The 14,718-nt window shown below is 49.2% G+C and overlaps 1 protein-coding gene across 1 annotated transcript in view; it reads right to left on the bottom strand.

The window, feature by feature from the left end:
* LOC116984164 (protein rapunzel-like) overlaps nucleotides 1–4,387 on the bottom strand; it is a 106,887-nt gene extending 102,500 nt beyond the window's left edge. Inside the window, exon 1 of the mRNA XM_033038306.1 lies at nucleotides 4,261–4,387. Within this exon, the coding sequence (XP_032894197.1) occupies nucleotides 4,261–4,276 (16 nt within the window). The 5' untranslated portion in view covers nucleotides 4,277–4,387. The remainder of the gene's footprint in view (nucleotides 1–4,260) is intronic.
* Nucleotides 4,388–14,718: the final 10,331 nt, after the last annotated feature.

Raw genomic sequence — 14,718 nt, 5'->3', positions numbered from 1 at the left:
TAACAAACCGGTCGTCAAACCTGCGACATTTGCAGAATCTATTTTAAGTTCTGTACTATGATTTACCCCATATAAAAGTGGATATAATTTTGTTTGTTAATAAATTCATCATGATTTTTCAATGTCTGATTCATGTTTGAATATGTTAACATAATTCCTCACTTAGTCAATTACGGCAGTCTGTACGGCATGGACTCGTTCCATGGCATGAAATCACAGAGCTTTAAAATCTTCACGTAGTCACTCACGAAACGCCGAAGTAAAATAGTAAGATTAGACGAGAATTTACCAGTTTGAAGTTTTATTTTTATTTTATGAGGAGTAACGTTGAGGGATTACCTGCCCTCCACGCCCACCCTCGATCATAAAGTCGACTGGCATCCTAGCTCTCTAATCTTACTATGTTCAGTTCACTTACTGTTATCTGTGGTTTCACACCGCTGCTTTGAAGATTGGCACGCATGCATCCTGGCGGGTTCTTCACGTAATCACTCAAAGTTACTCCTCATAAAATGAAGATCAAACTTCAAACTGGTAAGTTCTCGTTTAATCTTACTTTTAAACAATTGACGCGTGACTCGAATTTATTGAACTGATTACCGTGTACATTGTCTTTATTTTCACAGAACTGATTAATCACTTTAAGCACAGCCAAGCAAAGACAACGATTTATTTACAAGGATAAAGGGCATTAGAAGACCCCGATGCCTGTGGCCATTGTGTTGTTTGCCGGGCAGCGGCTGCTGAGTGCAGGAGGTAACCAGACAGGGTCGTGTCTGCAGCGCTTGGTGCTCAGCGGACGGTCAGTAAACTGGGGAAGCGGCTGCTCACCGGTTGCACACCGACGGTGTTACAATCCGACGGTGACCTTTGATTGGATTCTAAGCGCCGAATTGTAGCGCTGATGAATCTAGGATGCGGACACTGAACTGATTGGGTCCGGATTCATTTTAATCACCTATTTGATCAATTTAATTTCTAACATATCCCGCCATGACGGGACGTCGTGGTTTTAAGACTCAAATTTGGATAAGATGACACAGACACGGAGAATTCTTCAAGGAGACGAAAGCCTTTATTTGCAAATATTCAGCTGGAAAATTCAGAGATGACATCACCTGTCCTTTATCTAATTGATCTTCGATTCACAGAAACAAGCAGCTTTTTATTAAACTCTTTCAGCACTATATTTCATGCTGTACTCCTTTGCATCAATCTGTCTTTGATTCTAGTATTCATTGTCTCGCCACATTTACTTCGGACCTTGGTTCAGTTTTATTAAACGTTACATTACCCGTCATATCTCGTCCCTCACTCGCCACCCTTAAAATCAACTTCTAATGTCCCAGCTTTGTCCTGCCATTATGTTTCAATTAAAGCCAAGGCTACACAAGCCAAGGCTTCCCACACCATATTACATTGTTACATATTAGTTTATATGTTTACACACAAAGATACAAATGTATTTATTAAGAATACTGATACACAAAAGTAAAAATAAGTAAAAATAAGTAACTGGTTTAGTGCATTGATTACTAGATAAATGTTAAGTGCTGCAAAACTAACAATCACGTGAGTCTGAGTACAATAAGCTGATCACGTAAAATAGCTGACTATGATAAATGTCTTAATTAAGTTCTATAACTTCCATAGGGACCGGCTTGCCCCTGGGGCCATCATGTGGAGTGGACACAGAGGGTGACCCCACTGTAGGTCTGCCAGAAGTGGTAGTTGCCGGGGAAGTTATTGTCGTTCCACAGGCCTTTGTAGCGCCTGACCGCGTGGACAATGTAGTTGCCCGGGACGTTGTCCGAGATGAAGTCGACTAATTTTCTGGCTTCATTCCAGTCGTCCTTGCCCTGCATCAACTGGCGGATGTGCGCCTCGTTTATGGGCTTTGGGTCGATGGAGTAGGACACAACCACGTTGACGTTATTGAGCCGGAAAAAATGAAAGCGGTTTGGGCCACGAACACAGTGATAGTCAAAGCCATGGACTGGATCATAGACGCGCACTGACCACTGGACCCAGTCGTATTTCTTCGCTAGTCCCTCCAGGATAAAGGTGGCGCACCCCCTGTTATCTCTCCCCCCCTTGTCGTTCACCATCCTCCAGACATCTATCTCTGCCGGCTGCGCAAACTCGCTGACGCACCGTTCTACCGTGGGTATCATTTTGGCTTCTACTTGCGGGGAGTAAATGGAGAACAAGATTAATGTTTTAACGAAATCCTGCGCCATGTCGCGGCTACGGAGGTCAAACTCGAATGAAGCAGAGGGTCACGCCAAGAGCAGACAGGTGACGAGTCACAGAGAGATACAGCACGGCAAGAGACCCTTCGGCCCACCCAGTCATAGTCACAGAGAGATACAGCATGGAGACAGGTCCTTCAGCCCACCATGTTCATTAAAAAAAACAATGCCAAAATAGCTAAAGAATAGACTGCAGATGCTGGAATCTTGAGTAAAAAACATACTTGAACATCCCTGCCCGAACCCATGTTAGGGCGGCGAACAGTGCATAGATCCGTTGCCATGGAGTTCCGCAGCATAAGGTTCAATCCTAACGTTAGGTGTTCGATGCGCGGGGTTCACATGTCTCCGTGTGACAGCCGTGGGATCCCCCCGCGTGTTTACACAAACGTTCGCGTCGGTAGGCTAATTGACCGCCCCCCCCCCCCCCCCCCCCCCCCCCCCCCCCCACCGTGCAGGTTAGCGGTGGAATCTAGATAATTCCTGTGCATTTGAGGAGAATAAAATCAGAACACACTCACGGGCGGAAATCTCCCATGTTTTGGGAGGTGGGCGATAATTCCCCCCATGTTTTGTAATCCGGATTTTGAAATTCGGTGAAAAACATTTTAATTAAAAACTTACGCTTTCCGCGAGACAGTGGGGGTGGGGGACTGATGATCGAGGGCGCCGATTGGACGAGAGAGGCGTCTGTCAGCAGGCAGTGGGGGTTGGACATGATGATTCAACGCGATGATTGGAGGAGGGAGGTGTCGGTCAGAGGCGAGGTAGGGGGGTGGGACTGAGGGAGACGTCCTTGTGGAGCAAATATCATAGTGAGGAGTTTCCGCTAACTTACTCCCCTGCACAGGGTAACACACACACACGGGGTGGGCTGTGGCTCGCTCTCCTCCCTCCCTCGACTACTCTCTCCCGCCGCCACCACCTATCCAGCGGGCAGGGTGCGAGCGGTGCAGTCGCGGGGCGAGCAGTAAGACTGATGACACGCAGCGAGAGGCTGCTCAGCCCATCCAATCTGTTCGAGTGCCAGTAGACCAGTCTCCCCAGTCCCACACCCGTCTATCCTGTGTATGATTCTCTCTCCGTTGCCTGATCATCTGAGACCCTGTGCATGAGACACTCTGTTTCCAAGTGTCCTTGGTTCTTCTTGGTTACTTGGTCCTCCAAAATATTCCAAATGGAATTTAAACTGGAGGTGGTGAAGGGAGGGATTAAGCCAGAAAAGGTTATTGGGAAGAAAGTGCTACTTTAAATTCACTGCACTGTCACACACTGGGGTAACTACACTGTGTCACACACTGGGGTAACTACACTGTGTCACACACTGGGGTAACAACACTGTGACACACACTGGGGTAACTACACTGTGACACACACTGGGGTAACTACACTGTGACACACACTGGGGTAACTACACTGTGACACACACTGGGGTAACTACACTGTGACACACACTGGGGTAGCCCTGCACTGGGGGGGGGGGGGGGGGTTGCATCTCTCCATTCTGGGGACTCCATTGCTGCCATAGAACCACTTGTGTGCCCCCCAACTAAGGAGTCAGCTGGCACTATGCCACCCTTGCCCGTTGTGCCACAGCCAGGCCTGGTGCCACAGACCCAGTTGCTACTGCTGCTTTCCCCATACCATCATCTCCCCAACAGTATCCAAAGTAGTCTACCTGTAGTGGAGGGGAATGGCTCTGGAGGATTCCTGCCTCTCTTCCTTCTCCCTTCCCATTTTCTCTCTGCCTGCGCCTCAGACGTAATCACGTCCCACGCCCACATTCCCCAGGACCATGCTGAGGTGACCAGCTCCAGCCACTCGACATGGCCAGTCAAGGGCTGCAGCTAGACGCTACTACAGCTGTAGTCCAAACACCAAGAGCTGGAGCAGACCAGCACAGCGGACCAGGCAGCATCCATGGCAGCTCTGCCCTGTGTGACAGAGTCTACACTCTACTCCTCCAAACCATCGCAGCATTTCATAGTTATCTCTCCCTCGTACTCACCCATGTCCGCCATCATTCAGCTAAACCTTCACCCTGTGTCGTACACACTTTGTGTCGCCTTCTTCCTGCTGCTTTCCGCGAACTCAGAGCTCTCCCCACTGCCTCCCTTCAACAGCTCTGCTTCTCCCAATGCCTTTCCCCGCCTTAAGTAGCACCGCTCGCTCTGTTGTTGTGGGGGCAGTTGAGGGCTGGAGCCCCTCCCCCCTGGAACTTCCCTCTTCGACCACGTCTGGGAGCCTCCACCCACGACCACATCCTGGCCAAGTGGCGTTTGTCACGAGATCAGCAAAACTGGGCGGGTGATTAATGGCAGCGCTGGAGATATCAGCAATAAAATTAACTCTCGGTTTATTGGTATCGATTTATTATTGTCACGAGAATGGAGAAACTGTGAAACATGTTGTTTTGCGTGCTGGCCAAGGAAATCACAACACATACCCTGGTGTGCAGGATAGTGTTAGTATTCGGAGATCGCTGGTCGGCGTGGATTCGGTGGGCCGAAGGGCCTGTTTCCGCACTGTATTTCAAAACTAAACTAAAATACTAAATATATGAGTACAATAGGTCATTTTTTGACACGATGGAGTAAGGTTTTTATAATGTAAGTTGAATAGTTCGCTGCTCTCTTACATGTGTTTTTAGGAAGTTGAAGAGGTTAATCAGATAAGAACGGGCCCAGAGGATGTCACTGCGGTGACTGGCTTTTGGCAAAGAATGAAAAACAACTCCATATAGAAACATAGAAAATAGGTGCAGGAGGAGGCCATTCGCCCTTTCGAGCCAGCACCGCCATTCATTGTGATCATGGCTGATCGTCCCCCATCAATAACCCGTGCCTACCTTCTCTCCATATAGAGGTGTGTAAGATCATGAGAGGTATAGATCGGTGAGATGCACTAATCCTCTTGCCCAGAGTAGAATCGAGGAGCAGAGGACATAGAAACATAGGAAATAGGTGCAGGAGTAGGCCAATCGGCCCTTCGAACCTGCACCGCCATTAAATATGATCATGGCTGATCATCCAACTCAGTATCCTTTGCCTGCCTTCTCTCCATACCCCCTGATCCCTTTAGCCACAAGGGCCACATCTAACACCCTCTTTATTATGTTGTGTATGTGGTGGTGGGGGTGGGGGGGGGGGGGGGGGCGGCACGTTTTTGGTCTCTTCCTGCGGGGGATGCGACTTCTTTTGTCGTATCCCCTGTCTCCGCCTGCGCCGAGGCCTAATGGCGGTGCTGGCGGCCTCGGAGCTGGTACAGCGGCAGCGGCGGCAAGCACAGCGGCAGCGACAGCGGCAGCCTGGCCTCGGAGCTGGGGTGGCGGCAGCGGCGACCTGGCCTCGGAGCGGGGACAACGACAGCGGCGGCCTGGCCTCAGAGCGGGGGCAGCGGCAGCGGCCACACGACATCGGAACTGGAGCAGCGACGACCTGGCCTCGGAGCTGGGACAGCGGCGACCAGAACTCGGAGCTGGGGCACGTACCGGCGGCAGCGGCCACTCGACCCGACCGTGGGCCCAGTGGACGTCAGTGGCGGCTGGGACAGCGGCAGCGGCCTCGGCGCAGAGGGCGAATAAGAAGGGATGAGACAAAGAGTTAAGACTTTTGCCTTCCACCACAGTGAGGAGGTGCCTGGAGAACTCACTGTGGTGGATGTTAATTTGTGTTTATTGTGTGTTTTGTCATTTTTACTATATGTAGGACTGCAAGGCAACAACATTTCGTTCAGACCGCAAGGTCTGAATGACAATAAAGGCTACTTGTTACTTGTTACTTGAAAAATGTTTTTCTTTTCTCGGTCCTAAAATTAACTCTCGGTTTATTGGTATCGATTTATTATTGTCACGAGAATGGAGAAACTGTGAAACATGTTGTTTTGCGTGCTGGCCAAGGAAATCACAACACATACCCTGGTGTGCAGGATAGTGTTACTATGCGGAGATCGCTGGTCGGCGTGGATTCGGTGGGCCGAAGGGCCTGTTTCCGCACTGTATTTCAAAACTAAACTAAAATACTAAATATATGAGCACAATAGGTCATTTTTTGACACTTGATGGAGTAAGTTTTTTTTTAATGTAAGTTGAATAGTTCGCTGCTCATGTTGAAGAGGTTAAGTCAAGGCAAGTCAAGTCAAGTCAAGTTTATTTGTCACATACACATACGAGATGTGCAGTGAAATGAAAGTGGCAATGCTCGCGGACTTTTGTGCAAAAGACAAATAACCAAACAACCAAACAAATTATAAACACAATCATAACACACATATTCCTTTACATAATAAATAATGGAAGGAAAAACGTTCAGTAGAGTTAGTCCCTGGTGAGATAGGCGTTTACAGTCCGAATGACCTCTGCGAAGAAACTCCTTCTCAACCTCTCCGTTCTCACCGCATGGCAACGGAGGCGTTTGCCTGACCGTTGCAGCTGGAACAGTCCGTTGCAGGGGTGGAAGGGGCCTCCCATGATTTTATTTGCTCTGGAGTTGCACCTCCTGTTGTATAGTTCCTGCAGGGGGGCGAGTGAAGTTCCCATAGTGCGTTCGGCTGAACGCACTACTCTCTGCAGAGCCTTCTTGTCCTTGGCAGAGCGATTCCCAAACCAGATGGTACTATTTCCGGACAAGATGCTTTCCACCGCCGCTGCGTAGAATCTCGGAGACACTCTGAATTTCCTCAATTGCCAGAGGTGGTAAAGGCGCTGCCTTGCCTTACTCACGAGTGTTGAGGCGTGTGATGCCCATGTCATATCCTCGGAGATGTAGACTCCCAGGTATTTAAAACAGTTCACCCTATCCACATGATCCCCATTTATCCTCAATGGAGTGTACGTCCTCGGATGATGTGCCCTCCTAAAGTCCATGATCAGCTCCTTCGTTTTTTTGATGTTCAGGAGGAGGCTGTTATCCTGGCACCAGAGTGCTGGATCAGCCACCTCCTCCCGGTAGTCCTTCTCGTCGTTGTCTGAGATCAGGCCCACCACCACAGTGTCATCAGCAAACTTAATTATTGAGTTGGAGCTGAACCTAGCCACACAGTCACGTGTGTACAGGGAGTACAATAGGGGGCTGAGGACGCAATCGTGGGGCGATCCTGTGCTCGGGGTGAGGCACTTCGATGTATTCCCTCCCATCTTGACTACCTGGGGCCTGGCGGTGAGAAAGTCCAGGACCCAGGCACACAGGGAGGTGTTAAGCCCCAATTCCATTAGCTTTCCTGGCCAGTCTGGTGGGGACTATCGTGTTGAAGGCTGAACTGTAGTCTATGAACAGCATCCACACGTAGCCCCCCTTCAGGCTGTCCAGATGGGAGAGAGCGGCGTGCAAGACCTGGGAGACCGCATCGTCCGTGGATCTGTTCGGACGGTATGCGAACTGCAATGGGTCCATATTCCGAGGGAGGAAGGCGAAGATGTGATTCTTCACCAGCCTCTCAAAGCATTTCATGACTACCGAGGTAAGGGCCACCGGACGGTCGTCATAATCAGATAAGAATGGGCCAAGAGGATGTCACTGCGGTGACTGGCTTTTGGCAAAGAATGAAAACAACTTCATATAGAAACATAGAAAATAGGTGCAGGAGGAGGCCATTCGCCCCTTCGAGCCAGCACCGCCATTCATTGTGATCATGGCTGATCGTCCCCCATCAATAATCCGTGCCTACCTTCTCTCCATATAGAGGTGTATAAGATCATGAGAGGTATAGGTCGGTGAGATGCACTAAGTCTCTTGCCCAGAGTAGAATCGAGGACCAGAGGACATAGAAACATGGAAAATATGTGCAGGAGTAGGCCATTCGGCCCTTCGAGCCTGCACCGCCATTAAATATGATCATGGCTGATCATCCAACTCAATATCCTTTCTCTGCTTTCTCTCCATACCCCCTAATCCCTTTAGCCACAAGGGCCACATCTAACTCCCTCTTTATTATGTTGTGTATGTGGTGGGGGGGGGGGGGGGGGGGGGCACGTTTTTGGTCTCTTCCTTCGGGGGATGCGACTTCTTTTGTCGTATCCCCTGTCTCCGCCTGCGCCGAGGCCTAATGGCGGAGCTGGCGGCCTCGGAGCTGGGAGAGCGGCAGCGGCGGCTGGGAGAGCGGCAGCGGCGACCAGAACTCGGAGCTGGGCAGCGGCAGCGGCAGCGGCGGCTGGGACGGCGGCAGCGACAGCGGCAGCCTGGCCTCGGTGCTGGGGTGGCGGCAGCGGCGACCTGGCCTCGGAGCGGGGACAACGACGACCGCGGCCTGGCCTCGGAACTGGGGCGGCGGCAGCGGCAGCGACAGCGGCGACCAGCACTCGGAGCTGGGCAGCGGCAGCGGCGACCTGGCCTCGGAGCGGGGACAGCGACAGCGACAGCGGCGGCGGCGACAAGAACTCGGAGCTGGGCAGCGACAGCGGCGGCTGGGACGGCGGCAGCGACAGCGGCAGCCTGGCCTCGGAGCTGGGGCGGCGGCAGCGACGACCTGGCCTCGGAGCGGGGGCGGCGACAGCGGCGACCTGGCCTCGGAGCGGGGCCGCGGCAGCGGCAGCCTGGCCTCGGAGCCGGGGCGGCTACAGCGGCAGCCCGGCCTCGGTGCTGGGGTGGCGGCAGCGGCGACCTGGCCTCGGCGCGGGGACAACGACAGCGGCGGCCTGGCCTCAGAGCGTTGGCAGCGGCCACGAGGCATCGGAGCTGGAGCAGCGGCGACCTGGCCTCGGAGCTGGGACAGCGACGACCAGAACTCGGAACTGGGGCACGTACCGGCGGCAGCGGCCACTCGACCCGACCGTGGGCCCAGTGGACGACAGTGGCGGCTGGGACAGCGGCAGCGGCCTCGGCGCAGAGGTAGAATAAGAAGGGATGAGGCAAAGACTTAAGACTTTTGCCTTCCACCACAGTGAGGTGGTGCCTGGTGAACTCACTGTGGTGGATGTTAATTTGTGTTTATTGTGTGTTTTGTCATTTTTACTATATGTAGGAGTGCAAGGCAACAACATTTCGTTCAGACCACAAGGTCTGAATGACAATAAAGGCTACTTGTTACTTGTTACTTGTTACTTGAAAAATGTTTTTCTCATCTCGGTCCTAAAATTAATTCTCGGTTTATTGGTATCGATTTATTATTGTATTGTATTGTATTGTATATCTTTATTGTTATTTTCCTGAGTACTCACATACCCAGAGGAAACAAAAAAAACGTTACTCAAACCGGTGTCCATTCAGTGTGCAGTAAAAAATAAATAGAAATAAAAATACATATATCATGAACAAGTTTAACACTACTCTCAACTAAACATCAACAGGCGTTCCGATCGGCAGCGGCACGACAGTGGCTCTGTCCAGGTTGGTGGTTGGTGCGCGATACTTTGGCAGGGGGCAAAGTCCGTTTAACAGTCTTATAGCCTGCGGGAAGAAGCTGAGGAGCATCCTGCTGGTTTTGCAGCTAATGCTCCTGTACCTCTTCCCAGATGGCAGGATGGAGAATATGTGATGCGATGGGTGGTAGGGGTCTTTGATGATGGAGATGGCTCTGTTGATACATCTCTTCCTGTATATGTCCAGCAAGAAAGGGAGTGGAGCACCAATAATCCTGCTGGCGGTCTTCACAATCCTGTCAAGTTGGTGCCGTTCGTACGCCTTGCAGCTCCCGAACCAGGAAGTGATGCCGTTGGTTAATGTGCTCTCGATTGTCCCCCTATAAAAAGTTCGTAGATGTGTAGTGGGGAGACCTGCTTTACGTAGTCTTCGGAGAGGGTGTAGTCGCTGCTGGGCTCTCTTGACCAGTGCTGTGGTGTTGGTTGTGGACATCAGGTCATCTGACAGGTGGAGTCCTAGGAACTTCACGCTGCTGACCCTTTCCACATCAGCTCCATCGATGTGCAGAGGTGTATGGTGTTGTTTTCCCGCCCTCCTGAAGTCAACCACCATCTCCTTAGTTTTTCCCACGTTGAGAATGAGGTTGTGGGATTTGCACCATCCTGTGAGCAGCTCCACCTCCATCCTGTACGCCGACTCATCATTGTCACTGATGAGACCCACCACTGTTGTGTCATCAGCGAACTTGTTGATGAAGTTGTTATTGAGTCTAGCAGTACAGTCGTGTGTAAGCAGACTAAACAGCAGGGGGCTTAGGACACAGCCTTGGGGCGAGCCAGTGCACACGGCTATGGTTTTTGATGTCCTACTGCCCACCCTGACTGTCTGCTGCCGTTGTGATAGAAAGTTCAGGACCCAGTTACATGTGCCAGCATCAACCCCCAATAGCTCCAACTTGTCATATTGTCACGAGAATGGAGAAACTGTGAAACATGTTGTTTTGCGTGCTGGCCAAGGAAATCACAACACATACCCTGGTGTGCAGGATAGTGTTAGTATGCGGAGATCGCTGGTCGGCGTGGATTCGGTGGGCCGAAGGGCCTGTTTCCGCACTCTATTTCAAAACTAAACTAAAATAGTAAGATTAAACGAGAACTTACCAGTTTGAAGTTTGATCTTGATTTTATGAGGAGTTACGATGAGCGATTACGTGAAGAAGGGCCGTCCGTCTGCGTGCGCGTCAATCTGCAAAGCAGCGGTGTTAAATCACAGATAACTAAGAAGACCTGAGAATAGTAAGATTGTGAAAAAACTAGAACTTCCATGTGACCTTGATAATATGAGGGTGGGAGCGGTGGGCACGTAATCGCTCATCGTAACTCCTCATAAAATCAAGATCAAACTTCAAACTGGTAAGTTCTCATTTAATCTTACTATTTTACTTCGGAGTCACGTGAGTGACTACGTGAAGTTTTCAAAGCTCTGTGATTTTACGCCGGCTACGAATCCAGGCGTCACTCACTGAATGGATTGACCATGGATGAGATTATTGTTAAAGCATTCAGACATAACGTAGTTAGTAACGAGACTGATGCTTTAATATAAAGGAAAAAATATTTTTTTTATTTGCTTCCCCTCCGAACCTGTGGGAAAGCTAGGTAACAGAACTTAAGATGGCACGAGCAAATACCCCTGGTCCGATTATGGGTTTATTATAAAACCGCTGGAACGTTCTTTCGTTCACCCATCCTGCAGCCGCTAGGATGTCATCAAGGGGCACGTCCATCGTTCTTGCTGCCGACGTGGATGCAGCCCTGGTGGAGTGAGATTTAAGGATATGAGTATTTATTCCCGCTACCACCATTACCTCCTTTAACCATCTGGAGATAGTTTGTGTCGACACCTTTCGGTGTGGTTTCTTGTGGCTGATGAGGAGCGATTGTTCTGAGCCTCTGAGGTTTTCCGTGACTCTCAGGTAGTGGTGCAAATGTGTTACCACACACAATCGTAGGTCCTCTGGTTATGCCAGGAAATGGATCTTCATCCCTGGCATTCCTGGCCTGCTCTGTTTGATCAGGTCCTTGACAACGAATGTTATATTATTCGTGTTGCTGGTCATGTAGTCCAGTCGTAGTTTTGTAGAGTCTGGACTCTTTGGGCTGTTATTAGCGCCATCAGCATTACCACTTTCAATGTTAATTTAGACAAAGATAAGGCCGTTGGGTGTCCCCACTGACGAAGTAAGGTCAGTACCATGCTCACATCCCATGTGTCCGTGTACCTAGGCCTTGGGGGTATCGAATTGTAAATTCCCTTCATGAATTTTATTACGAAGGGGTGCGTTCCTATCGGCCCGTGCCCTGCCTCCAGTGTCAAATAGGAGGATAGTGCACATCTGGCACTGTTGATTGCATGATAACTTAATTTATAGTCATAGTACAGGGTTGATAGGAACTCCAAGACATCCGTTATCCGAACTGTGTTGTATGCTATATCGTTTGAATGGCAGAAGGCTTCCCACTTCTTAATATGAGTGGCGTACTGTTTTTTGGTACTGTCCCTCCATGCCTTTGTGATGACATCCACAGTTCGTTCGGATAATCCAATGTCTTGAAATGGCCTCCTCAAAATCTGCAAAACAACAAATCAATCCGGTCAGAAAGTGGATGGCTGCTCCCTGAAACCTGGGTTTACTAGGAGACCTCTCCTCTTTGGTACAACCATTAATGGCTGGACTATGATCCCCAGAATTTTTGGGAACCAGGCTTGTGTAGGCCAATCTGGTCATACTAAAATGCCTGTGGCTTTGTCTTGCTTGATTTTAGTCAAGCATCGGTTTATGAGGCAGAATGGTGGGAATGCATAAATATACATTCCTCCCCAGTTTAGGGAAAAGGCATCCACTGACTATGCTCCTGGGTCTGGCTCCCAGGACACATATCTGGGTAATTGATGGTTTAATCTAGATGCAAACAGATCCAAATCTGGAGTGCCAAATCGTATAGTTATTTCATTGAATATCGTAGGATTCAACATCCATTCTATGTTGTCATTAAACATTCGTGCCCTTGCATCTGCCACCGTGTTATATCTTCCTGGTAGATATACTGCCGTGATCCAAATATCCCTCTCGATGCACCAGTGCCAAATGAGGTTAGATAATCTGTCACATGATACAGATTTTACACCACCCATGTGATTGATATATGCTACCGCACTAGTGTTATCAATCTGAATTTGAACATGCACATGTTGCATGTTGTTACAGAGAGACTTGAGTCCATATTGTGCCCCCAACAATTCTAGGTAATTGATTCCATATTGTTGGAGTATAGTTGACTCTTGCTCATTCCATCTGCCTCCACAGCTCCTGGCTGTGTTAGTGGCTCCCCATCCTAACCCGCTTGCGTCGGTTTGGATGAACACTGATGGGCTCTCAATTAAGATTTCCCTTGAGCTGAGTCTTATGTTTGCCATCCACCATTGTAGTTCAATAATGGCTTCAGCTGGTAAACGCATTGATTTGCCAAACTGACCTGCATGCAATTTCAATGCTCGTTCCTTTGCCCGCTGTAAATGCTGGTAATGCAAAGGTCCGTAACGTACTGCAGGAAAGGCAGCTACTAATTTGCCAATAGCACTTGCTGTTTGTCTGATAGTTGGTTTGTGTTTTTCTATCAGATCATTGCAGGCTTTCCTCAAGTCTTTTTGTTTGCCTTATGGCAAAGTCACTAACATGGTTACTGTGTTGATGGTAAATCCTAGATAATCAATGACCTTGGTAGGGGTTAATTTTGATTTTACTGGATGGATTAGGAACCCAAGTTTTTCAAACAGGGTTTTGGTTGCCTTGACTGTTGCTTCTGCCAATTCTTTGGTAACTCCAAAGATGAAAATGTCATCCAAATATGCCATGACTATGTGATGTTGAGATCTTAGCAGCCCCAGAATTCGTTTAAGTAATTTGGTAAACAGTCTAAGGGCTGATGTCAAGCCATTTGGCAGAGCCTTGTATTGCCATTATTGACCCATCCAGGTAAACTTCAAATATCTCCTATACTCTTTGTGAATAGACACCGAATATTATGCATGTTTTAGGTCGATGCATGCCATATAGCCATTTTTGGAAACCCACTGAGTTGCTGTTCCAAAATTGTCCATTTTAAAGTGTTTGTATTGCACATATGTATTTAGTTCCGTAAGATCCAAAATAATACGGATCCGTCTTTTTTCTCTTTTGGAAAAATATTGGATATAAATTGGTGAGGTTCTGTGTATGACCTCTCAATGACATTATTGTCAGATAGCGTTTCAATTTCTTTTTGTATATCCATTGTCTCTTTTTGGGAAAAGACATATGTGCGAGTATTAAAATGTGTTAGTGGTGGTGATAAATTGAACTCAATTTTGAATCCTTCTATACTGTGCAGTATGAATGGATCCTTAGTAACCCAACACCATTCTTTTAAGAAGTATTTCAACCTTCCCCCCCACCTGTAAGTGAGGTTCGTTAGGTATGTTCCCTGAGGAACTGGTTTGACTTACCTCTGTTGTTACTGGCGTCGTGGTGCTGGCATTCGTCCGCGAGGTTTGGGGAGCAGAGCTGGTGGTTGCTCTCTCCTCATCCTCGCTGTCGGCCTGCTGGGGCCTGCCCCTAAAAAAAGACCTTGTCTCAGGGGTGAATCTTCTTCTGGTGCCTGGCTCTCTAGGTGTAGAACGCCGAGAGCTGTAGGGGTGGAATCTCGTGGATGGGGCCCTGGGTGTGGGCTGACCTCGTGTTATGAGGCGCACGGTTTTTGCCTCATCATCCAGGTCCCGTACCTGTCTGGACAGGTCTTCTCCAAACAGGTAGTTTGCGGGCTGGGTGTCGCTAGCTTTGCAAAGTGCTGCGAATTTTGAATTTATAGCCGGTTTTATAGCCTCTTTCCGTATGCAGTTTATTTCGTAACGGGCATTACATAGCAGTGCCATGGTATTCTGCTCCCGCACAGTGAGGATGCCTCCTTCCACACCTCCTGCAAACGAAGTGATTCCTGACCCCAGCAGGTTTAACACTTTTTGGAACTTCAGTTCTTGGTTCCTGATTATGGGACCTATTTGTCCCCCAAATTATGCGGTTCACCACTTGTACCTTGAGGGAAGCACAGTTTGATGGTGGGGGGTACCTGTTT

This window comes from Amblyraja radiata, chromosome 2, assembly GCF_010909765.2.
Source record: "Amblyraja radiata isolate CabotCenter1 chromosome 2, sAmbRad1.1.pri, whole genome shotgun sequence".
NCBI classification, from domain to species: Eukaryota; Metazoa; Chordata; class Chondrichthyes; order Rajiformes; family Rajidae; genus Amblyraja; species Amblyraja radiata.
The sequence above is the reverse complement of the archived record's forward strand: the minus strand, read 5'-3'. Positions and strand labels throughout refer to the sequence as shown.